The 25,919-nt window shown below is 36.1% G+C and overlaps 1 protein-coding gene across 1 annotated transcript in view; it reads right to left on the bottom strand.

The window, feature by feature from the left end:
* Positions 1-25,919, bottom strand: part of il1rapl1.S (interleukin 1 receptor accessory protein like 1 S homeolog) — a 707,139-nt gene that overhangs the window by 33,399 nt on the left and 647,821 nt on the right. Inside the window, exon 7 of the mRNA XM_041583301.1 lies at positions 1,791-1,923. Within this exon, the coding sequence (XP_041439235.1) occupies positions 1,791-1,923 (133 nt within the window). The remainder of the gene's footprint in view (positions 1-1,790; positions 1,924-25,919) is intronic.

Here is a 25,919-nt window from a genome sequence, read left to right as displayed (position 1 = left end):
TTTGTAGTTTTTCACTTTTCACAACTGTAAAAAAAATGCTGCATTCCTGGTAACAAAACACTGAGAATTGAATCTGAAATTACACTTTGCACTCTGCGTTTGCAGATCAACTTGTTGGGAATCCCACTGGATCCCACAGTTCCAAACAACATAAATCAGCCCCTTTGTCTATGCACTTATCTATAATTGTTAAAATCATACCATTTGGACAACTCTTTAAAGGGAAACTGTGCCTTTGTAGAACCCCATTTATGTTTTTTAAGGAACCAAAAAAAATGGCACAAAATTTTGGAAAAAGTAAAATGAAGCCAATGAATTATGCATTTTATATTGGTGGGACCACAAGAAACCAGTATAAAATGAGGGAAACTTAAAATCAGGTATGTACAATTGAGGTTTTACTGTATATGTGTTCAGATAATGTAGAATCATCTGTAATGTTACATGTAAGTAGGGTAAAAGAGTTTTTTTTAGTTTGACCAGATTCTTCAATTTCAGTAACAAAACCCTTTTGTAGAATTGCTCTTATAGGAATACGGTGTGGCCAATAATAATGCACCTGTATGACATTTGGCACAACACCCAAACTGGCAAATGCTCTCACATGGACTCGACTAGAACTTCCTATAATATCAATTATATCAGCAACACAGAGAAGAGCACACAAATGCAGAAGCAAACTGCACTCAAAGTCATGTACTTTAAGGGATAGATTTATTAAGGTTTAAATGGTAAATTTGAATTCAAATTTTCAATTTTTTTTTGGTAAAAACTCACACATTTTAAACTACCAACTTAAATTTGAATGCAAGATTTATCACATCTCGACCCTGGAAACAGTTCTACTTCGAATATTCGCCACCTAAAACCTGCCGAGTTCATTTACAAATCAACAGCAGAGGTCAGTTGTACCATTTGAAGATGTTAAAAGCAGTGATGGGTGAATTTCTCCTGTTATTTGCGAAACGCGAATTTTGACGCCGGCAACAGTTCCGACACTGCGACAATTCCGATGCTGGTGATAGTTCTGACAAACGCGGAAATTCACCGCGAATTCACGCCTGTTGAATAAATTCACCCATCACTAGTTAAAAGCCTTCCTGACATTCAATTTTCTTTTTTAGAGGAAAACTCGATTCAAATTATATTCAAATTCGAAAATTTTCGGGTAGTTTGTAATTGATTGAATGTTAAATGTTCGAGTTTTTTCTTTACCAACCTCCCATTTGAGTTGTGAGTGCATTTACCTTTATTAGAGTTAAAAAAACAATTCACATAACTTCGAAATTCCACCTTTGATGAATCTGCTCCTAAATATTTGGTTTTAAGCTGGTTTTTGACCTGGATTCCAACTGTTACATGAGTTACATGAGCAACCGCTTGCATATTTCACAAGCAGTAGTCAGGTCATGTACATGGTGACCACAATTAGAACAGGAAAAGTAGTTTATGTATGAATTTATGCATTTTTGATTCCTTTTGGTCTTGTCTGCAAGCATTGCTAGAGAAGGCACCAGATTGTGTGCAGGATTCCCAGCTTGTGTAGCCCACAAGGTCTTCATCATATGATTTTTTTATATGTCTTTTCTGCTAGCATTGCTAAAAAAAGATATCAGGTTGCATACATGCTTCTCAGTCTATGTATTTAGAGAAGGCATCAAATATATTCTAATCTCGCACAGAAATTCCAATGGCCATTGGGAATTCATTTTTTTATGGTATTTCCTTAATTCATCTTAAGAACTAGTCACACATCTTTGATAAAATTCTGCAATGTTTTAACAACTTACCTTATGTCACTTTCTCTGACTCTCTTTTCATCCAAATCTTCAATGAATTTCTCACCTCTCATCCAGTAAATTACAGGGCGGACATCTCCGTTATAGCCAAAGAAGGCTCTGCAGGTCAGATTAACAGAACTGCCTGTATGTAAAAAAGAAAGTACAAAACCCACTACATTATTTTTCCACAATTCAAGTGCTCATTTCATTGTTTTTGCTGCATATTTTTTAATTGTTTCTCTGAGAAGCAGTAAGATTGGATTGTCACTACGTAAAAAAGACAATAGTGAAAAAGTAATAGATATTGTTTCAATATCAAAGGATAATGTAAGAAATGTACTACCATGCACTGATTGGAATAAGAGACTAGAACATGAAAAGGAGAGAGGACTGAATAGAAAGATGAGTAATAAAAAGAAGCAATATCAAATTGTAGGGAAAAGACACATGCGGCAATTGCTCATGAGGAGACTTTGGGCGACTTCGGAAAGCGAAGTGCTTTTAGCGCCACCCGGCCGGCTATTTTAATTCTATCTGGTGGGAAGCCAGGGGAGGCAGTTCAAGGAGATTTGTCTCCCCAAATTGCCGCATGTGTCTCTGCCATTACAGAGCATTTGTTTTTTAAGACTGGGGGGGGGGGGTTTAAAAGCTGGAACAGTGGAAGAAGTAGGCAAATAATTTAAAATCTATAAAAAAAGAAAAAAATGAAGGTCAATTGAAATGTTGCTTACAATTAGGGATGTAGCGAACCGCCGTTTTGGTGTTCGCGAACGCCGTTCGCGAACACCGGCAAAAAATGCGAACGGTTCGCGAACCGTTCGCGAGCTTCGAACACCCGCAAAATCGTTCGATTCGAACGTTCAAAGGATTTTTCGTTCGATTCGAACGTTTGAAGGATTTTCATCGTTCGATCGAAGGATTTTCATTCGAATCGAACGGTCGAGGGATTTTAATCGTTCGAACGAATGGAAATCGTTCGAACGAATGGAAATCGTTCGATTTTAGCGGTCGAATGGTCGCGAACTCAAATTGCGAACGTTCCCAAACGTTCGCGAACATTAGGCGGACGCGAACGGTCGAAGTTCGCGCGAACAAGTTCGCAGGCGAACTGTTCGCTACATCCCTACTTACAATTAGCTATTCTATCATATACTAAAGTTAACTTTAAGGTGAACCACTGCTTTAAAGGAATTGTTCAGTGTAAAAATAAAAACTGGGTAAATAAATAGACTGTGCAAAATAAAAATGTATCTTATATAGTTAGTTAGACAAAAATGTAAGTAAAATAGAGTTACTGGATGTGTAACATCATAGAACACTACTTCCTGCTTTTCAGGTCTCTTGCTTTCCACTGATTGGTTACCAGGCAGTATCCAATCAGTGACTTGAGGGAGGGGAGACATAACTGTTGCTTTTGAATCTGAGCTGAATGCTGAGGATGAATTACAAACTCACTGAGCAGTTATGTCCCATGTGGCCCCCCTTATAGTCACTGACTAACTCAGAGTTAGAGAGCTGAAAAGCAGGAAGTAGTGTTCTGGCTATTATGTTACACATCCAGTCTAACACAGCCTAACTAATTACTGTATATTTGAAACTGTTCCTTTAACCTTCCAGTACATTGTTTAGGAGAAGTCCAATGGAAGCACTGGGAGATACAGTTGCATCTTTGCTGCACTGAAAACAAAGACCCCAGTGAGCAATGCTAAGTTATGAGCCACCATTGTGCCCCTGGACACTTTGACCATAGGTACATGTAGCAGTCATGATCATTTCAGCCTTTAGAATGTCAGCTCACGTACGGCTGCCTTTAGTATTCAGGAGTCTGAAGTAAATCTGATCACAAGCTTCTACATTATTCCTGTATAACTGTGATCCCTGATTTGGTGCGGGTGATTGCTAAGCCATGTCTTACAGATTGTAAGTTCTACAGCCCTTAGAAGTGTTGATGACATTGTGTCTGTGCTGAATCTCTGAACACCTTTTAGTCCCAGGCCTCCCCTTCTGTATTTCTACTCCATGATTCAAACCTACTGCTCAGACTGGTAAGAAATTATAGGATTGTAGTTACATCCTTTCCAGTTATTGATAAATATTCTCTAAAAGCAAAAACAAACTAAATCCGAGTTTATGTAGTTGTTTATTTAAAATCATTATTATTTGATTGTGTATGAACACGTTTTACATCATGTCCCCCTTTATTATACTCTATAGTCCATTCGTAATGTTGTGGCAAAGGTTGTTTTGGAGTCACATATTGGTAATGAAACACAACTGAGGAAAATATCAGTGTAGGCTCAAAAGCTTTGGATACTTTAATTGTATCTATTGAGAACATGTAATTGGCTCATGTGATCCTTCCTTTCATTCAGTACAAACAAAAGCTTCGTTGCACAGCCAATGGGCCAATGCAGCCAACTGTGATATGTGATTCTTTTGTATAAAACTAATCACATTCCCCTTGATGCTTATGCACTTCATTCCTGTTTAAATTCATTTTCTAATTAGTTAGAATTATCTTTTAAAACTAATAGTTTAATTGTGTGTGTATTTTATTATTTTACAGCAACATTTGTAATATTATATATAGTAAACTTTATAAACTTTTCAACACACATACAGTAAGGGGCACATTCACCAAGCTCGGGTGAACAAATAGAGGGAAAAAAAACTCGAATTTCGAGTAGCTTTTTGTGCTCCTCGACTATCAAATTAGAATGATGCGAATAGCGCAAAAACGCTGGGACTGTTCGCCCATTCGATAGTCGAAGTACTGTCTCTTTTAAAAATACTTCGACTGTCTACTTCGCCACCTAAAACTGTGCCGTTTTGCTTCGGCGAATTTTGCGCGAAATTCGTGAAACAGCGAAAAATTCACGAAACAGCACTGGTGTCTCGTTTTTGACGCCGGCGCCCGTTTTTTTAATGCCAGCACCCGTTTTTGGTGCCGCGAATTTGCGCCTGGCCAATAAATTCGCCCATCACTACCTAAAACCTACTGAATTGCTTTAAAAGCCTATGGGAAAGTCCCATAAGCTTGTTTTCTAAGTTTTTGATCGAATAATAGGGCATTCGATTGATCATTCGATCAAATAAAAATCCTTCGATCGAATGAAAATCCTTTGATCGAATATTCGATCGTGCGACTATTCGCCGTGCCAATATTCGTCCATTCGACTATTCGCCAGTGCGTAAATTCGCCCAAATTGCCTATTCGATTCTATTCCCCAGTCGAATTTCGAGGGATTTAACCCCTCGAAATTCGACCCTTGATACAACTGCCCCTTAATATAGGTTACAACTCCTAAATTGTCTGTCTGTCCATCTCTCTCTAATACTTGGTAAGCATTTCCATATGGACAGTGTTGTGAATGTCAGGTCTTTGGAAATGAAATGTTAATGAGCCACACTGTATATACTGTATGTTCCCAATTAACGCAGAGACCTAGCAGCACAATTGTTAAACGTGTGATCTGATTAGCAGCTCGGAACACAGCTAGAAATTGCCCAAAAAATGCAGTTGTTAGGTTCTAAAGCCACAGAAAACTTTTTCTTTTATTGAAAATGTCAGTAATGAATTTAATTAAGTTCAATCAGTAAACTTAATTTAAAACAGGAGATAAGATGACTGATGAACACGTTGGCAATTTTAATGGAATAAGATATAGTGTAAGGCATGCCACTTGCAATATAATTGGTATTTGCTATGATGAGATAGCTTTCCAATAAGCTGAGTTAAGAGAGTTTGACTCTTTAATGAGCAGCTCAAGCAATATCTGTTATTACCTACATTACTATGTTCCCAGTAAAGCCAACGTGTCTCCCTCCAATACTGCATTGAAGCAACTTTTAGATATTGCCTTTGATCTCTGTTCGGCTGCAGACAATTAATTCCAGACATAAACAATTATTACTTTTTGCAACTGGAATTTTTAATTATAGATAGAAAGAGGCAAGTTACTGTTAAGAAAATCCTTGTCAAGTAGGTAATAAGTGTAATTACATCTGCACATCTGAAGAAGCCCCTTGATTGCACTAAAAGCATTTCTCTTGACCCTTGGGGGGAAAAAAAGCAGCACGAAAACTCATTTCAATTAGCTGAGTCCACTGCATGTGTAATGCTGGCGAGGTTCAAACTGCTTTTCTATTGGAACTTAAACCACAGAAATGAAAAAAAAAATGCAATTTTCGCGGGCGTTTTGCGAATTTATTCGCTGGCGGCGAATTTGCGCCTGTCGAATAAATTCGCCCATCACTAGTGACGAGCCCTAAGCTTAGCTTCTCAACAGCCAATCAGAGCCCACTGAGCATGTGAGTGTCACAGACACTTTCCAAGATGGTGACCCTCTGTGACAAGCCCTGGATAATTGCTGTTTTGCATTTTTAGACACATTCATTTTTAGGGTTTAATTCTCCTTCAAGTTAATCTATATTTGGGTCCTCTTATGTAGACCTTGAATGCAAAACCGAGAAATAAAGTAGTGAGCAACTGAGCACAGCATGCCCATTCTTTCAACGTATTTGTTGAGTTCTGAAGAGTACAAGCACATTTTCTGTACCCTCTCTATCAAATTGTACCACATCCTGGATCATGATAGATCTCTAGATTTAGTTCTGTGGATATCTGTTAGATTGTTGTAATCTTAGTGTTAAAGGCAGTTTGAGAACTTAAAGAAGAACTAAAGCTGAACAAAGCCACATTCCTTTAGCAATACAGATACAGGTATGTGCCACAGAATATTCCCCCAGTACCTTCCTAAGGTTATCTTTCCAACAGATGCATAGATCACACTGAGCATGTGCAGTGTCACTGACACTCAAAAGATGGCCTAACAAGATAAAAGATGGGGCGCTTCTGTCGTCAACAATAATTGTCTATATATCTTCATAGGGTGGCCTAACGTCTTTGATGGTACAGAAAGTTTAATATAAAAAATACAGCATTTCTAGCCATAAACATAGTATTTTACGCTTTGGATCTTCTTCAATGATAGAATTTGGGGCGATACATAAAATATTTTGGAGGTTCCTGGAAGTCTTTGACTTAATTTCCATATAATAGCATGTCATATTGTTTTTCCACCCTATTTTGTGCAGTTAAAGTACTGAATGTGAGTTGGATTTCCATTTCTGACAAACATGACAAGGCCTTTCTGTTTTATTTTGTAGCTGTGGTTGTATCTTGCTGATATTGCTTGCGCACAGGCCACTAGAGGACATTCTTTGACTTCAAACATAGGCAGCAAACAAACAGCTTGCTGGAGTGTCTATTTCTAATGGATCTGCTAGTTGTAATTAGCAAATATTGGATGTTTTGTGCTTGAAGGAAATGTCATTTTATATGGCTAGTCCAAATTACATGGGCATCATTAGTCATACATGTTAGGGTACATTGTAATTGCGAGAGCGCCATTCTTTATTTCTCTTCCTTGGCGCCAGTGGTCTTTTGTTTTCGTTTGTCACATAGTAATATTCTTTTCAGTATTCTCAGCTTATGAGACAATAAGTCCCACTAGTGGGAGCAAATGGTCTATAATTACCGTAACATTTTAATTGTGGAAGTTTACTTCTATATTGGCCACTTTATAATGAAAACTATTGAACAGAACTGTTTAAAATGTGCTCCGAATTATTTTATAATTACATTGTGTTAAGCATCTTGGGTGCAGTTGCCGCACATTTAACTATATTGTTCTCAGAAGAAACACAAATATATAAAGTAAAACAAACAAGAAAGAATTTAAAGCCAGTTCCAAAACAGTTCTGTAAAACAGGGAGGTTCGTTTTGCTGTGAGTAGAACTGGCTAATGTTTTTATGGTAAAGTAAATAACAAAACAAAAATACTTTATGAAACAATCAATGTTAATTCTGTGTCTGCATCATAATGTCAGAATTACATCAACATGTCTGTCAGTTTAGAGATAATGACATAAGAAAACCATTGTTTAAATCAGGGGTGTCCAAACTTTTGGCTTCCCTGGGCCACATTGGAAGAAGAAAAGAGTGGTCCATTATCAACCCATGGCATTAGGTTAGTTGACATATCTGCTACAGGCTGAAAGGGGTTGTTCACCTTCCAAATAATTTTTTTCAGTTTAGTTGTTTTCACATTGTTCACCAGAAATAAAGACTTTTTTCAATTGCATTTTTTATAGTATTTCCAAAATTGAAGTGTAAAGTTTAATGTTTCTTCTCTGGTATCTTGATATATTTCTCAGCTGTGTCTTTGGAATATTATCAACCATAGTATCAATTCTGCCTTTAATGAAACTAAGGGATTCTGCTCAGTAGGAACAAACTTAAGAAATGGATAAACTAAGGGGCAGATTTATAAAGGGTTGAATTAAAATTTTCAAAAAAAATGTAGTCAAAACTCACAAAAAATCGAACTCAAAAATTAATTCAAATGTGAGATTTATTGCACTCGACCCTGGAAACAGTCCTAATTCGAACATTTGCCACCTACAACCTGCCGAGTTCATGTAGAAGTCAATGGGAAAGGTCAGTTGAATCATTTGAAGTTGTTAATTGCCTGACAATCGAGTTTTTGGAGGAAAATGCGATTCAAATTTGATGTGAACAATTGTGCTTGCATTTGTAAATGATCACTTTGAAGGCCTACGAGTTCAAGTAGGAATCTGTGAGCAAATAGTGTTTCTGTCACTGAATAAGATCCTTCAGAATGCTTTAGCCATAATATTCATTTATAGATTTTGGGAAGGAAAATGTTAAAGATGTAAAATAAAGACATACCTCCTTTTGGTTTTGGATATTTAGATCTAACAGTAGTTACCTATTTAGTTTCACTATAATACAAATACAGGTATGGGATCCCTTATCAAGAAACTCATAATCCAGAAAACTCCAAATTATGAAAAGGCCAATAATCCAATATTTTTTTTAAAATTATTTCCTTTTCTGTGTAATAATAAAACAGCAACATGTACTTGATCTAAACTAAGATATAATTAATCCTTATTGGAAGCAAAACCACCCTATTGGGTTTATTTAGGGGCAGATTTATCGAGGTGAATTTTTGAATGAAAAAAAATGGAATTTCTCTTTAAAAATTTGACTTCGACTATTCATCGTCTAAAACCTGCCAAATTGCTGTTTTAGCCTATGGGGGACCTCCTAGAACCTACTTGGAATCAATTGGTGAACTTTGAAAAATCAAACTTTTTGGGGAAAAACTTTGAATCAAATTCGATCAAATGTGCTATTCCTTCGATTCGTATGATTCGTCTGAAAACAAACTTATTTGACCCCAAAAAAAAACTTTGACTTAATTTCGATTGGTCTTTTTGAATTTGTATTTCAAAATTTTTTCAATTCAAAATTTGATGCTTGATAAATATGCCCCTAAATGTTTACATGATTTTCTAGTATACCTGAAGGAAATATCTATCATTTGGAAGATCCTGGGTCCTGAGCATTCTGGATAACAGGTCCCATACCTGTATAACAATTACACAAAACATTTATTGGCCTGATTTTTTAAATACTAATATTAAAGAGACCTAGAAGGAGGTGAAAACCATTGAAAACCATTATGGACGGCAGAGACAAGCTTCTTTAAATTGCAAAGGGCACATAAATGCCAGTGAATGGAGAGAGAATGTTGTCTGTGAACAACTGTTACATATTAGTATTTTCTTCTTTTCTAATTAGTGAAGAAAATGTGTTTCCCTTAAAATGCTTTAACTGTTGATTAAGAATAAAAGAAAGAAAACATAATATATGTGAAACATGGAACTGTTTTCCTAAGTCTCTTGAGTGTTACAGCACATGCCCTTTCATATACGTTTTCTTTAATCCATAACTCTTGTAGTACAGATCTCATTTTAGTTTTTACCAGATGGAGAAGAAGCTAAAGGTCAGATGGCAGGTGCAACTCTTCTGTGAAGTAACATTAATTCTAAACCAAAGACTTTGATATGAAATATGAAACATTGAGTTTTAAGAAGTCCAGTACTGGTGGCTAAAAGGAGAAAACATGACCAATGCATACGAAAGCTAATACATAAATATATGTCAGCACAGGAGGAAGAAAGAATCATTGTATAATAATAATAATAATAGGCCAGAGAAAGTATTTGCTTTTACGTACAGTAAACACAAGTATTTGTATCAGGCTACAGAAGGTACCCGCCTTCTAGATGCACCTCCATTTTGTCATTGCAAAGAAAACTGTAAGTGACATGTGCACCAGATCTACATGGAATTAACAACTTTATTACACGTTTCTAATAAAAACAGCAACTGAACTATGTAAATAAATACAATTCTGATAAATATACTAAACTTTACAATACATTATGCCCTTTGCCTTAAAACCTGCTGTTGTCAGTGATTACAATTAATAGCTAAAAACTGTGATCTTTAGCTTTGGCCAACGCATGGCCTGGCTATTTAACAAGTACTTGATCAATGGTAGGTCTAACAGGAGGATAGGAACAGTATGGGGCAGATTTGTTAACACTCAAAATTAGTAATGGGCGAATTTATTCGCCAGGCGCTAATTAGCAGCAAATTTGCCCATTCACCGTCGATGAATAAATTTGCAAATTTGCCACGAAAATGTTGACGCCGGCGATGGTTCTGACGCTGGAGCCCATTTAGACACTGCCAACAATAGACGGATACCCATTGACTTTGATGGGCACTGGTGTAAATTTTGACAATGGCGAGTTGTCAACACCATCATAATCGCCGCTTCGCGAATTTTTCGCCATTTTCGTGAATTTCAAAGGAAATTCGCGAAATTCGTGGCAAAGCGAAACGGGACAAATTCACCCATCACTACTCAAGATCACTTTTTAAACTTGATTTGATTATGTGGGGGCCTTAAACGCAATACATGTTTTAAAAAGCGCAGACTAAATATGGTGTGCTTCATTTTGCTTTTAGAATAGTCTTGTTGGGCTTAGAAGTGGTCTGGGATTGAATGCACCCTATAATAACCTCTAATAACAAGTAAGTGGTGTGCCAAAGATACAAATTGATAAAGGCTGGGGTTACCACCATGCTCAAGGCTGTATCAGTAGTTTCTTTTTATGCTCAATGTATTTGTTTTGTCAGAATTTTCACAGCAGTTTTGCAAATGTATTCGCTGGTGGCGAAACGTGGACATTTGGCAAAAATTGTCTGGTGAATTTATTTGCGCATCACTATTTCCAGTGCCTGTCTTTGCTCAGGGGAATGACAAGCTAATGTATTACACTCAAATAAATATAGAAGTTACATGCAAAATATACAGTAATAGTGAGGCAGGGCCACAGACACAAGGAGAAACAAAGATATTGTTAATATAATGTAATATATTGTTAATATAATGGATAGCTTTAAATAAGTCTCATCTAAAAAAAAACCTACAAACATACAGTAAACGGGTTCCCTTGTGTTGGGTTGGCATATACACTGGCATAAACATCAACACTATCTGTCTGCCTGTCACACTATATGGGTGAAATGCTGCTTCTCTAGATCCATAAAATCATTGTCCTTCAAGTGACTGTGACCTTTGTTTTCATAAACAACAATCCATCTGAAAGCACCTAAATGCCATCGCTTCCACCTAACATGGACGGGAAATCCTCAGACTTAAAAATTGGTATTTTCTGCCAATGTCTGAAATTTAGAAGAGAGGAAACAGGGATTTTAAGAGTCTGAGGTTGACAGCTTTCAGAAATGTTAAAAATCGAATACAGGTAGTAATTCCATTAATTAATTGTGTCATGTACCCATTCCCAGAGGTGATATACCAGAAATTAACTCTTTTTTATATCTTACATTGTCCTTTATAATTTTGCCATAAAAGTATTTGCCTGATGCTTTTACATTATGTTCCTGTATGAGGAGGCTGCCATATTTGTGCAGCAGGAATCCGTTACCATTAGAATCTCTAACTGACAGGCTGAGATGTGACAGTCAGGTTGGCAAAACAGGTTTAGAAACTTCAAGTGACAATTACTTACTAAAACAGAACTATCAGCGAAAAACGATCAACATGACCTATAGGGAACTTTTAATAAGTACATTCATATTTTGAAAAGAAACTTTTTAGCATCAGTATCACTTTAATGGTTTGTCTAAATACACAAATATTGTATTTGTAAATAGGTACAGTAATTGAAATATGTTTATTATTAACTATGACCTATTGGTATGCTGGGGCAGTAAAAAGTTCATGTAGATTCACGTCTGTCCCTGATTACATAGGTTTTATCTAGAAAACAAAAAGGAAGGAAAACATCTTGCCCTGCTCAATCATCCCATTGTTGTATCTGTCATATTCTGTATTAAATGCCACAATAATCAAGAACAAAGTGCAAGATAAAAGAAAGAAAATGCAGCAGTTAATGATGGGTTTATATTAATGATAAAAAAAAAACCTTGTATCTTTTCACCTGCTTGGCTTCCAACGTCTACATGATCTATTGTACTTACCGATATTTCAATTGATTTTAACATCGCACAAAAGTATAAACAGTATAAACAGTTTGATTTACCTTGAACAGCACTTTACAGTTTAGGAATAACATACAATACAATCTGAATGACTGACATTCACATGTATATATATATATATATATTGTATATACAGGATATGACAGAACAAATGAACACATGGCAGTCTTGCTTTTCATTTTTCCCACTTACTGTAGTTATAAAATATTGGGTTGCAGCTGTTATCTTATCGTTATTCTGATCTTTCATAATTCAGTTGTGGGACTTTTGTGTACCTTTGATTGCAGAAAACTTTTTAATGAACTGCTTTACTAACAAGGTAATTTTTTTTAATGTATTGATCATTTTTGTATTTGTCAGGGGGATAATTCTGCGCACGTCTCTTATGGACAAAGATGTATTTCAACTGATCAAGAGCTCACCAGGCACTACAGGGAATCTTGTTAAGCCAATGTGAAATAGAATATAGTTTTCAGAGTACAGCATAATACCAGCACCTGTAAATCAATACCATTGAATGACCTGCTCCTACACAACTAATCCAATTTCTTTGGTGTACAATTAATGTTTGTGTCAGTTTAATATTATTGTTTCAAGCTAGAAAACACACAATTAGCATTGTATTTGTTTTCCTTTTATATTTGTTGTTTGGTACCATATGTGTCTGTATTAAACAACTTTAAATATATTTACAAAACGTAAAATATACGTAAAGGCTCTTTTTGGAAAGAGTATCATGCCATTAAATAGGACTATCTTGATGAGAGGGTAAACTCATCTTTAATAATGAAGGATAATGTAAATAATAGAAGGGTAATGCAATAACAAGTGGAACTTTGCTTTAGTTCTATTAATGATCAGCAATAGTAAGTAGCATTTACTGGTCTGATTGGTCAACAGATCTGCAGCAAATTTCTTATAGCTGTTAGGGGGTGATAGGAGTGGAGTGTGTAGTGTTGGAGAGTAAATGAGTGGAAAAGTAAATGGTATGTACAGTATGTGTGTAATTAAAAGTTGTGGAAATGTTCAGTGAGGGAGACTGGCCAATAGAGGGCAGTAAGGTAAGGGGGGTTATGTAATAAAAGACACTAAGTTTGCCCAGGTGCAACAAGGGGATGTCCAGATTACAAGCAACTGCTGGAGAGGTGGAGCCCAGCCCTGGAAAGCAGGTGATGGGTTCAGCCAGAGATAGTAATGGTAGTTATATAGTGTGTATTGGGTGAACAAGATAGATGGGGGGAAGTGATAAAGTTTCCCAACAAGGAGTCTAGTGGAAGCAGCCTTTCCTTGGATACTCCACCAGTTAGGGGCACAGTGTTTATCAGGATTTGGAAGTGTAGGCTTCAGGCTGTGTCCCCGGGTGAGAAAAAGTCCTATCTGGCATAACAAGGGGACTTGGATTTTAAAAGTGGCTGTGAACTAGGGACAATTTTTCAAGGCAGAACACATGACTTTAGTTGTTAGACCTAAAATTAGCTTTGGCTACAACTCATTGGGATGATACAAACCAATCAGCTGTAGCCAAAGCAAGTTTTAAGTTAACAACTTATTTGAGCAACGTCAAAAAAAAAAGGTCAAAAGTTAGTTCTGACTGCTGTCTTTCAGCTGGCTTTATTGATTGATTCATAATATACATTCTGTTTTGTGTCATGGATCCATTTCATTAACGGAAGTCTCTTATGTAGTTCAGCCACAAACATTTAAGACAATGTTAAAAGGAATTGACTTTTTTTTAAAAGAATGTTTTGTTTGACCACACACATTTCTCTGTAGTCCGCAGCAGGCCTTTTTGGGAGGTTACAGCTCCCCAGAGATCACTCACATTCATTATACAAAAATGTAATCATGTTTTCTGTTTTTGCCTCATGAAAATAATTTTTTGGTATATTTGAAATATATTTTTGATTACTTTTTTCCTTGCATTAAAAAATGGAAAATGTTTATCTCCATAGCAAGAATTTTCAATAGACACAAATTATAAACAACACTCTAATTGCATGAAAATTGTTTGCTGGGGAGCTGGCAGACTTGGATCAGTTTGTGAATAGGTTAGAATGGTTTTTGTAGACACTTTTAGATGTTTGGGATTAGAGTGGCAGAATTTTGTTGGGCAACACCCTGCCCAGCCACACTCTCACCCTAAAGCACTGAGTAAACACAGAAGATTTGATCATTTTTCAACTTCCAATGAAGGAAATTTGTGCATGAACATGAGTGAAGCGGAGTGGCCGGGTGAAACAGGGGTGAGCCTAGGTGAGAAACAAAGGGAGAAAATACGGGAGTACTCAGACCTTGTAGATAACGCTTGTGTGAAGAAAACGCTCCCGGCACATACAACCTTCAAATGGATATATTGAACACGGAGCACCAGCAGTGGTTAAAATCCATATTTTATTGAATCTTCATTAAAAGGATAAGCAGATCATGTATCCCAAAAGCACGCTTGACGCGTTTCGTGGACTAAGCCACTTTCTCAAAAGCTTTTAAGAAAGTGGTGAGCCTAGATGAACCCATTATGTAAAACTGGCCCTGATGATGAGTAGTGATGGACGAATTTGCGCTGTTTCGCTTCGCCGGTATAAAATTAGCAAAACGGTGCCGGCGTCTCGTTTTTGATGCCGGCGCCCGTTTTCTCAACGCCGGCGTCCGTTTTTGACGCTGGCACCCGTTTTTGACACCGGTGTCCGTTTTTTGACGCCGGCAAATTTTTGCCGTGAATTTTCGTGGGCGTTTCGCGAATTTATTCACTGGCGGTGAATCGCGCAAATTCGCCGCAAATTTGCGCCTGGTGAATAAATTCGCCCATCACTAATGATGAGTAAATTTGTCAGGCATGGCAAAAAAACATTTTGCATTTTGCCAACAACAAATTTTTTCATAACAAAACTTTTCAGTGCAAAAACTCAATGGGAAAAATCCCATTTATTTCAACACAATTTGCATGAAAACACAACGTAAAAACACCAGTTGATCAACATATTTTGCACAAAATGCCCATTGACTTTGGAAATTTGCTCATCACTGGGTAAAATCCTGACAGAATACTGGTGAAAACTGTCTTGTGTGAAACTCCCTCCTTAAATATATGAATGGGACTAGACTTTTCATGAATTAATATTTGCATTTAAAGGAAAAACAAAATTATGGGTTGAATGCTCACAGAGATAAATATCCACCATATGTAAATGTTTCCATTAGCATGGTGCTTCAAGCACTGGGGAGCAGGACAAGCAAGAAAAGAAAGATGGAGGGGTACTGTACATCTCTACAGACACGGATTCTTACTAACATTTGCTGCTGTATCTCTGGGCTGGTAGAATTAGAGTACTTCTAAGTTATATAAACCGTAGTTGTATTTTATGCGGAATCTGATAAACAGTGGACACGTTTAATAGTCTGATTCCTGAAATTTTGCAGTTACTGAATAAAATAACAATTTTAATCAAGGTTAACAAAAGCAGCTTTTCAAATGAAAGTAAACAACATACTAAGCTTTCATCCAATCTGTACGATGCAGCATGTGTATTTTAATAGCATGCGAATGCAACAACTCGAAAGACCTGTTTTAAAAAGAGACATCTGTACCTTCAATTATTTTATGCAAACCAATTCTAGTCATAGCTCAAAGCAGATGGCTAAGTCAGAAGCTCTAATATGAAATACCTAACGGTTTCTAAGGCTTCATCTCACAATAAGATTGTGTTTGAGAGCATCTTATTCATTGTTTGTTGGAAGTGGATTGAAACGGCAAACTTATCATTATCATAAAAACATACTTGCTTTCTATTCTTTTCTTGCTTATATAGTCTTGGCCTCCATCCTGTTATTCCATGCAAGAATAAAATATTTTTTTGTGGCTAATAAATGTGTTTAGCTTTATATAAATGTATATTCATTTTGGAGATTTAACAAATAAAAATGTACAATCTTGTTTATAGAGCATCAGAAAAGTTAATGCTGTTAAAGCAGAAAGGCAAAGGGATGAACCTCCACGCAGTGTAATGATGGCATCCCCCCAACACTATGCAGACGTTTGGTGGTGGTGCTGATATTCTGTGAGTATCACTGTGATTGCTCAATTGGAAATGTAGGAATCACACTTGTAGTGGAAAAGGTTTAACATCCGGTTTTATTTGCCACAGTGATTGCAACAGTGGGATAAAGTTTTCAGGCAACAAGCCAACAGTCAAGCCAACAGTCAAGCCACCCTTAATAATAAATCTGTAGTTTAGAGTCTGCAAGTAAAAATTGATAACTCAACACACAAGGGAAGAGGCCCGGGTGCACCGCCCTGAGCCCTCAGCACGGGGAGCAGACAAACCAAAAAAAACTTTTGGAGCAGCCACTCAATGAAGGCAATCTTCCACCAGGCAGATAAATTCAAAGTGAAGAGTTTATTGTGTCCACAGCCTTACTCATTTCGTGATAAATACTTAATCATAGGACACCCTTGTGGCTTTATTGGCTTTCCCCTCCTACTATGCTTCTGGCTGGGACTGTTATCATACTCCTCATTTGAAACACATGCATGGACCATTACAGATCTATAGGGAGCTCCAATAAAGGGGGCATTTATGAAGAAAATATATATTTTTATCCCCAAGTAAAATCTGTACTATGTTTTACTCATTATTGCCTACAATATTACATATCCTATATGTCTCCTTTAAAACAACTGCTGCTGAACTGCTAAACTTTTGATTTCTGTAGATGTTCTTCTTTAAAATGTGTCTAAATTGGTAGTCTTTCTTCACCCTGTGGTGATGCCATCTTGATAGAGTCCTGGTTATGATGCTGTTCATGGAGTCCACCTACATATTAACCTCCTCAGCCTATTAGACTCTCAGGGGGCACTGCACCAACGAAGCGAGTTGAGAAACTCACCCACAGCACCCCACAAGTTACCAGTTATTCAAAAACAATCACCTGTTCTGAGGCCACTGAGGGCAACATCCAAAGGGTTGGTGAGCAATATGTAGTTCACAAAACACTGCTTAGTGATCAATGCTATATAGCAACACAAAACATGTCCAAATCATCTCCCTAGAGGAGGGATCCCCAACCTTTTGAACCTGTGAGCAACATGCAGAAGTAAAAGGATTTGGGGAGCAACACTAGCATGAAAAATGTTCTTTGGGTGCCACATAAGTGCTGTGATTGGCTATTTGTTAGCCCCTATGTGGATTGTCAACCTACATTGAGACTCTGTTTGGCAGTGCACCTGGTTTTTATACAACCAAAACTTGTCTCCAAGCCTACAATTCAAAAATAATCACCTGCTTTAAGGCCACTGGGAGTAACATCCACGGGGTTGGTGAGCAACATGTTACTCACAAACTACAGAGTATTCGTTTTTTGATGGGGTCAGTGACCACCATTTGAAAGCTGGAATGAGTCAAAAGAAGAAGGCAAATCATTTAAAAACTATAACAAATAAATAATGAAGACCAATTAAAAAGTTGCTTAGGATTAGCCATTCTATAACTTACTAAAAGTTAATGTAAAAGTGGACCTCCCCTTTAATTACAAGTATGTTTTAAGAAAGGATGGATAAAGTTTTACATACATTTTCTAATTATATACAGAAATATGAAAAATAAACTGATATGAAAAAGACACATTTGCATTTGGCCATCTAAGCAGCAAAGTAATCACCTTTTAAGTCGTTATTTAAATGCTATAATATTTTTGTTATTTTTGAAAAATCTAGTTTTAACTCCTTTAACATTAGGGATGAATCCTTTCTGTACATTGCCCAAATGCAATCCTAGAGATAGGTTTTGGTTATATACAGAGAGAAAAAGAGTTGCTAATGCATTTGTTTGTGCAAGAGCTCCTGTTCCCATGGTAACTTTAAAATATTAACACAGAGATATTGCCGCATCTTTTTATAGGTATACAAAAAAAAATAATTTTAATGATAATCTGAAACAATAACTTTTATTTTCAAAACTGCAAGAAAGGCGAAAGACAAAGAAATCTTCTGTAATATTCTTAATGCCTGCCATTTTCCTAAAACACAAGTGAAATATATTGGAGGCTTCCGCATCTTAAAGCAACTGTTGGTGACCACGACTGGTAACCTTTTGATTCCTGTAGACTTTCTTCTTTAAAATGTGTCATAATGAATAGTGAAGGCCACGTCAGGGCCGTCATGGGGTGAGGATTGCCCTGAGGACTCTCTAATATTCCTGTGCCAAGCTGTAGTCAAGATGGCTCCACTACAGGGATGCATGTTTTCTTTTAGAAAAGAGAAGAACCATTTGGGAGAGAAATTTTAGCAATTTACCAAATCTAATCTATTAATCTAATCTAGGACAGCTAAACATTTAAATAAAAATTTAAAAAATGTGGAATAGTGCATTAGTATGTTCTTGTATAGCACCTACTACTAGGAATGAGCTAAGTTGTCACATTTCGCTTCGCTGAAAATTTCGCAAAAAAAATGGGGAATCTGCGAAAAATTCGCTAAACACATTGAAGTCAATGGTCGTCAGAAAATTTTTTTACGTGCGCAAAATTATTTCTCACTCCAAATGCATTAAAGTCAATTGGCGTTTTTTCTCATGGCGACTTTTTTCTTGGATAGAATTTGGTCACATTAATTTTTTTGTCGCCACTAATTTTTCTGCAGTGAATTTGCGCCGCAGTTTCGCGTGTGATTTTGCTGAAAATTCATGCACATTCATTCATCACTACCTACTACTTATGAAAGAACAAGAAAGGGGTAATAATATGGTTAAAGCCACACATTCAACTGGGACAAAGTCACGTCTTTCAGAAGTACACAGTAAGGTCCTTTTTCTGAAAGTAATTTATAAACACTTTTGTCTACACAGAACAGAAATACAGAATCCACTTGACTGAAATTCTCGCTGACTTTCTGCGCATAATATCAATTATCAGCTTCATGCTGAGCATTGAGGGACAAAATAAACCTGCTGAGATGGTGTTATTTGTAGAATTATGAAGCTCTTTATTTCCTCCAGCAACAAAGACAGATCTTTCTAACCCTCAAAGCCTGTCAGAACAGCGAGAGATTGTTCCCACACAATGGAGTTCAGAGTGGGTATTTGACCAGCTTGTCACTGCTATCAAGGCTTGGAATGAAAAGGGAAGAGATTCATTCAAAAGATTGAAGGATTTGCAGGAATACAGCGATACTCTTGAACTTGTTTAACAGGGAAAAAAGCCTATTGAATTTGTCAATGGCTTCTGAGTAATAATTCTGAAATGTTTTATAGAATATTTCAGTATTTTCTTAACCTAATTTGGTGCAGAAATATGACACCCAAAGGTGGCCATTTTTGGGGGGTGGCCATTGCTATCTCATCTGCAAAGAACCAGGTCATAAAGCCATAATGTCAGCAGGGAACCAGATTTTTAGAATTAAGAATAGTACACTGATTGCAATGTGCAACCCGAGGGCTAATAGGAATTGATTCCTGATCCTGTATATCAGGATGTAGCTGTAGCCTTGAACCAGCTCTGCAAAGTTATTCTCGAAGGAATGTTTTTAATGATCTGCATTATGCTGCCTATATAAAGAGAAAAAATATATTTTACTCTATGATCACATTTGCAATTTGCATTGATGTTTAGTTGTTTCTGAGATATTAGCAGTTTTAGACAACTAATACTAAGGTGGTTATTTGTCCAAATTTTTCTCAATATTTTCTACTACAAACTCCAACCAAATTCACTCAGGTTTTTACGCTTATTTATTATTACATTTTCCCAAAAATTTCTGACTGTTTTATCCGATTTTCAAGATTTTTTTGTAATTTTTACCCGAAAACTTCGTAGTATTGCCCGAAGCCCAGCGCACATCAAAAAATCATTGGGACTGCTCCTATTGACTTATATGCAACCTCGACAGGTCTGAGATGGCAGATTTTCAGATTCAGACTTTTCCATCCTCGGGGTTTAATAAATTCTGAAAAATTCATGATTTGTTTTAAAAGTCTGATTTTATAAAAAAAAAAAAAATCATGATTTTTGCATTTGGAGTTTAGTAAATAACCCCCTTGGTGTTTAGCTCAATATAGTTAATTGACTATATAATGGAGTACATAGGAAGTGAATAGACAGTTAGGTTCCCTGACTCTAACCTTCACAAAAAGTTAAAAAAAAATTTAAGCTGAAAGCATTAGCAGTCTAAAACGGATTATATATTTCAGAAACCACAAAAAATACAAAATAAGGACTACTCTGATTAAGTATGATTTTTTTGGGATCAGATCAACCTTTAAATGTCTGGGCTGTACAAAACTGGCACTTTTGTGTGCTTGGCATCTCTCTTCACAGCATTTTAGAATTACCAGTTGTTTACTACTGCATTTGTAGATGATGGTCAGTCTTTTAGTTTGAATTCAGGTGCATATGAATAAAAGTTAATCATTAAAAATAAATAAAATAGTATTAATAAGTCTTTACTATGTACTTAAAATACTTACTAGTTATTTATTTCATGATTTAATAACTAAATAAACATTTTGACAGATGGGAAAAAAATAATAAAATAATTTGTAACTAAGACAGGATAATTACTTTGAAAAATAGCTTTTAATGAACTAATACAATGTTCATGTTTATTAATGTTCTAATGCTATTTAATTATTTTTTTAAGTATAGAATTTTCTAAATACTTTTTCCAATTTAACAAAAGCTTTTAAAATATTATTGAAACTGTAGTACAATATGAGAATTTGGTTGGCCATTTGTACAACTTCCAATTCATTAGAGCTAAAAGCTTTGATATGTAATTATGTGAGGTTTATATAAGACTGATTGCTTTTATACAGGTCATGAAACTCCAAGATTACTTCTAATATCCTCATATTTTCCAACAAGGGGTACTACTTCTTATAATACAAAAGATTTAGTCATGTGACAAAAATTACATCATTAAGCTCCACTGATGACATCACTAAGAGCCGTTTATAAGGATATAATTTACATGATATTCAGGGCTTTTGTGTATTATATAGTGAATAAAGTAACCACTGTTGTAAATTATAAGGATATTATGTTACCGTGGAGTTTCATGACCATATAAAACTTGGGGTACTTTATTTATTATAATACACAAGTTTCAGTGAGTCATGTGACAGAAATGACATCACTACTCACCGTTTATAACTGATGACATCAGAACTCACCATTTCTAAGGATATAATTTACAAGATATTCATGGCTTTTTTTGTATTATATATATATATACATATGTATATAATTTGTTTAAATATCTGCACTCACGTTTGGAAAGTCCATAGTGCCTGGGTGCATACCATCCACGATTCTATCCAACATATCAAAGAGGTTTCACTCACAGGTCTTACGAACAAATAAACTTTTTATTTAAATAGTTCCCTAACTCTTCAACTGTTACTCCAGCCTTTCTCAAAAAGTTTATTTGTTCACAAGACCTGCGAGTGCAACATTTTTGATATGATATGATATATTTATATACTAACCAAAAAGATCCGCACTCACAGGACTTCTTTTAGTGCTAAACAAATAAAAAATAAACAAATAAATAAACATTCATTTGCCCTGTCCTGTGAGTGTGGTTCTTTTTGGTAAGCCTATTATTGAGTTATTTAACCAGCAGTCAGGCATTGATTTGGATTTTGGATTGTTGTGTGCACCATCTCTTGGTCGGACTATATATATATATATATATATATATATATATATATATATATATTTGGTACACATGATATTTCACTAAGTAACATGTTGATTAGACTATTGGCATTTGTCGGGCTTTTTTAGATATTACCTTTTATCATTGATCTTAAAAATTTTTTTGAAGATGCACAGCAGTCACTAATTGCTATTGATGTCACTTCCTTTTGTTGGGTATTTATGGGAATTTGGATTATGAGCATGGTTGCCATGAGGAAGGTCCCTGCGTGGACCGAAACGTCACGTCGGCTATTCATGCATATTTGAATACACTTTTGTTTTGATACACAGAAACCCTGGTGTTGCTGGTCTTTCTTGGAGTATTCGCATTTCTTACCTTGCACCCAGGTAACACGTCGTCAGCAGGGTGCTGTCCTAGTGAGGATATATATATATATATATATATATATATGTAACCTACATGGTTAAGACAAAGCACTTAGCAGTAATGGGTAACCAAACTCATCATATGTCAAAATAAGCTTCATTCAGTATAAGCAGCTTTGCATTCTGGATAATGGATTTGCAGATAGCAGATCCCATACCTGAGGAAACAATAGTAAAAAAGAAGCAAAGTGTGGTAACAATTTATGCAAAGAGGAAATGATTTGCTTATAAGATTTGCTGTTGGCATTTTGAAGCTTTGAAAGAAATAGTTCCTCTCAGTGAAATATGTAAATACTATGTATTATGTATTATGTATTAAATAGTCACAGTAGTTGTAAATATATCCTAAACTAAAGTCTAAAGTAGATATGTTTTACATTAAGCAAAAAACACAAAGGAGAATAAATGGCACAAATTGCACATTACTGATGTTTTATTTGAAATGTGAATATGATATGTACATTCTGTATAAAGGGTCCTGTTGATCAGACTGACGTGTTTGACTGTGCAAAAGTCATAGAATTTGAGATATTGGATGTGGAATCTCATGGGTAATTCTTTAGTACATTTAATGAATAGCTGCCACTCGTGATTGTCATATTTTTTGAATGGAACTTGCTAATCATCCATATGCAGACACACCGCTTGCCGAAACGACACAATACACCTTTTAAAATACTTTACTTTTATATCTAGGAGAATTCAGGGACATAGCAGAAGCAAATGTCAGTATGGCCTTGTGTTTTGCTTAAGTACAGAACTTATTTACAAGAGTTACCATACACATATAGATATATTAACTTTAAGAACAAATTAAAGTACAGCTGTTTGAATTAGCACTGATACATACCTACTTGTCCAAGAATACAAATCAACACCCACCTCCTTAAGTCAACATAATGGCCTCCAGAATGCTCACATTTCCACCATGGGGTTTTCATGCAAGGGCAGTCGTATAGTTTGGGAACATCTACTGTATATGTACACATTTGTCATTGCATATCACAATACTTTGAGTTTGTGCCAACATGCATGTTTTATGCATAACACAAGGTGGTTAAATGAAGGAATGTTGGCCTGGAACATAGTAGTGGCAGTGTCATTCTGTAGCTGCTAAAGCAAATAAAGTTCTGTCTTGTATAAAAAAGAGCATTAACTCAAGGGATGAAACATGGGGCCTCACCAGGGACCTAATTATGTCTCTTTATAGGTCCCTGGTGAGGCCTCATCTGGAGTATGGGGCAGTTTTGGACTCCAGTCCTTAAGAGGGATATAAATGAGCTGGAGAGAGTGCAGAGACTAAGTGCAACTAAACTGGTTAGAGGGAGGGAAGAGTTAAATTATGATTGTAGACAACAACTTATTTTTGTAAAGAAGTTCTGCTAATTATATTTTTTAGATTTCCTCCTCCATCTTTTTCATTACCTTCTATCTGATCACATCACCTCAACAAAAGATGGGCATACAACGGGCAATAAAAGCCAGTAACTTGGCCCCTCCATATTGAGTCAGCATCTTAATGGCCCATGTTTTGGAACCATCTGGAGGACTTGTCCTACTGATGTCTGGCCAAAAATTGGCCACATATTTATTGGGCAGATTTGAAAATTCAATCAGGCAGGGACTGCTTCAACACATTTATTCAATCTAGTAGTATGAACCTATCATTTATTTCCGGGCCAACCATCAGATCAGTCCAATTTGTCTCAGTGCAGAATGGTCATTTACATGTTTGGTGACCTTGTTAAATGAGCGGATCTCAAAGTATATGACCAGCTTACACTGTACAGATATAAGGTCCTTAATCAACATACAGTAGATTTGATTTGTATCAGACAGGATTGCACAATTACAACTGCACCTATGAAAACATTTCTATCTACTTTGTACCAACTGCTCATAGTTCTGATTATTTTAAATATATAGAAACCAATGTACGTGCCATAAAAAAATATAAAAAAAGCATTGCTTAAGCCAAGTATTTTAACTCAAAAGCAAATAAATTCATTTTTTATTGTTTCCTAGTATATCTAGCAATCAGAAGATAAGAGGCTTTAGAGATAATATATCATGAAGTGTAACGTCTGTGAATGGGCTATGTCTGCTTTACTAAGTGCTTTTTCTTGCCAGCTGTAAGATGCCGAAAGTATTTCCCCAGCCGGCCATTATCATTGTTGTAAGAGGAAAGCGCATCGGTACTAAAGGCAAAATACATTACTTTGGGTTGTCAAAAACAACAACAACAACAAAAAAAGAACAAATGTGAAATACAACTGCAACCACTATAATAATAATAATAATAATAATAATAATAATAATAATAATAATAATAATGAGAGATAATGATGTTTTCTGTTTATTTAGCTAAGTCATTTACCATTTATTATAATATCATTTAAATACAGAATGCAATTTAAATATGGCAAGATTGGTATAGAGGATGATGGATTATGTCATGTAAAAAATTATCATAATAATATTAAACATATATGTTTTATGCATACTGGGACTAAAATGCCTTCATATCCACCCGCTGATTACTATATATCTCTAAACATATACAGATGAATGGAGAGTGGCACAATTTCCCTTTGGCTCTAGTTTCAGTCCAAAATGAATATTATATTTATATACTGTATTATTCAGTTGGTTATATTTAGTTACATACATAGCTAATTTGAGTTGAAAAGAAATAAAGTGCCTCAAGTTAAACCCATTAAACTGATCTCCATTGCATATACTGTATACACAGACACATACACAAAACTATTGATACAATTACACACACACACACACACACACACACACTGCCAATGTAAAGACTTGGAAGCTTCTCACAATGTCCAGAGGCTTATTCCCCAAGTCCAATCCTCAGAAACAGGGCAGGAGGGGTCTGGTGAGTGTCAAAGCTACAGACCCAGAACGTTGAGGAGTACAGTGTATCAGTAAGATGACACTCACAGATGAGCTGCTAATGTCTGATCCAGCAACATATATGGAAATAAGATTAAGTAGAGGAAGTGCCATGGCAAGACAAGACCTTGCAAAGGAATGTACCATTGACAGGTAATTGGGGTGGGAAATCATACCAGTGGCTTGAAAGGACTGGACTTAAAGACAGCAACGAGCAACAAAGTAGTAAAAGAAAATGCACTTTGCAACATCTATCCATAGAAGCAGGGATCTATTGTTCTAGACAGAGAATGACAAGGTGTAAGATGCAGGCAGGAACAGCATATTGCAGATAGCACAACCAAGTATCTGGCATTGTGTACGGGAACACAGTGTACTGTGTATGCACTAAGTCCACATAAAAGATGCCCCAGAAGGCTGTGGAAATTAATAGGGCTAAGATCTTGTAGGACAAGATAAGCAGGTACTGGTTAATAACTGAACACTCTTAGGGGCAGATGTAACAAGCGTCGAATTTCGAGGGGTTAAATCCCTCGAAAATCAACTGGGGAATTGAATCGAATAGACAATTCAGGCAAATTTACGCGCCGGCGAATAGTCGAATGGGCGAATATATGCCCGGCGAATAGTCGCACGATAGAATATTCGATCGAAGGATTCTTATTCGATCGAATGCC

The sequence above is a fragment of the Xenopus laevis genome, chromosome 2S (genome assembly GCF_017654675.1).
Source record: "Xenopus laevis strain J_2021 chromosome 2S, Xenopus_laevis_v10.1, whole genome shotgun sequence".
Lineage (NCBI taxonomy): Eukaryota > Metazoa > Chordata > Amphibia > Anura > Pipidae > Xenopus > Xenopus laevis.
Note: the sequence above shows the minus strand (reverse complement) of the source record. Positions and strands in the feature narration are given on the sequence as shown.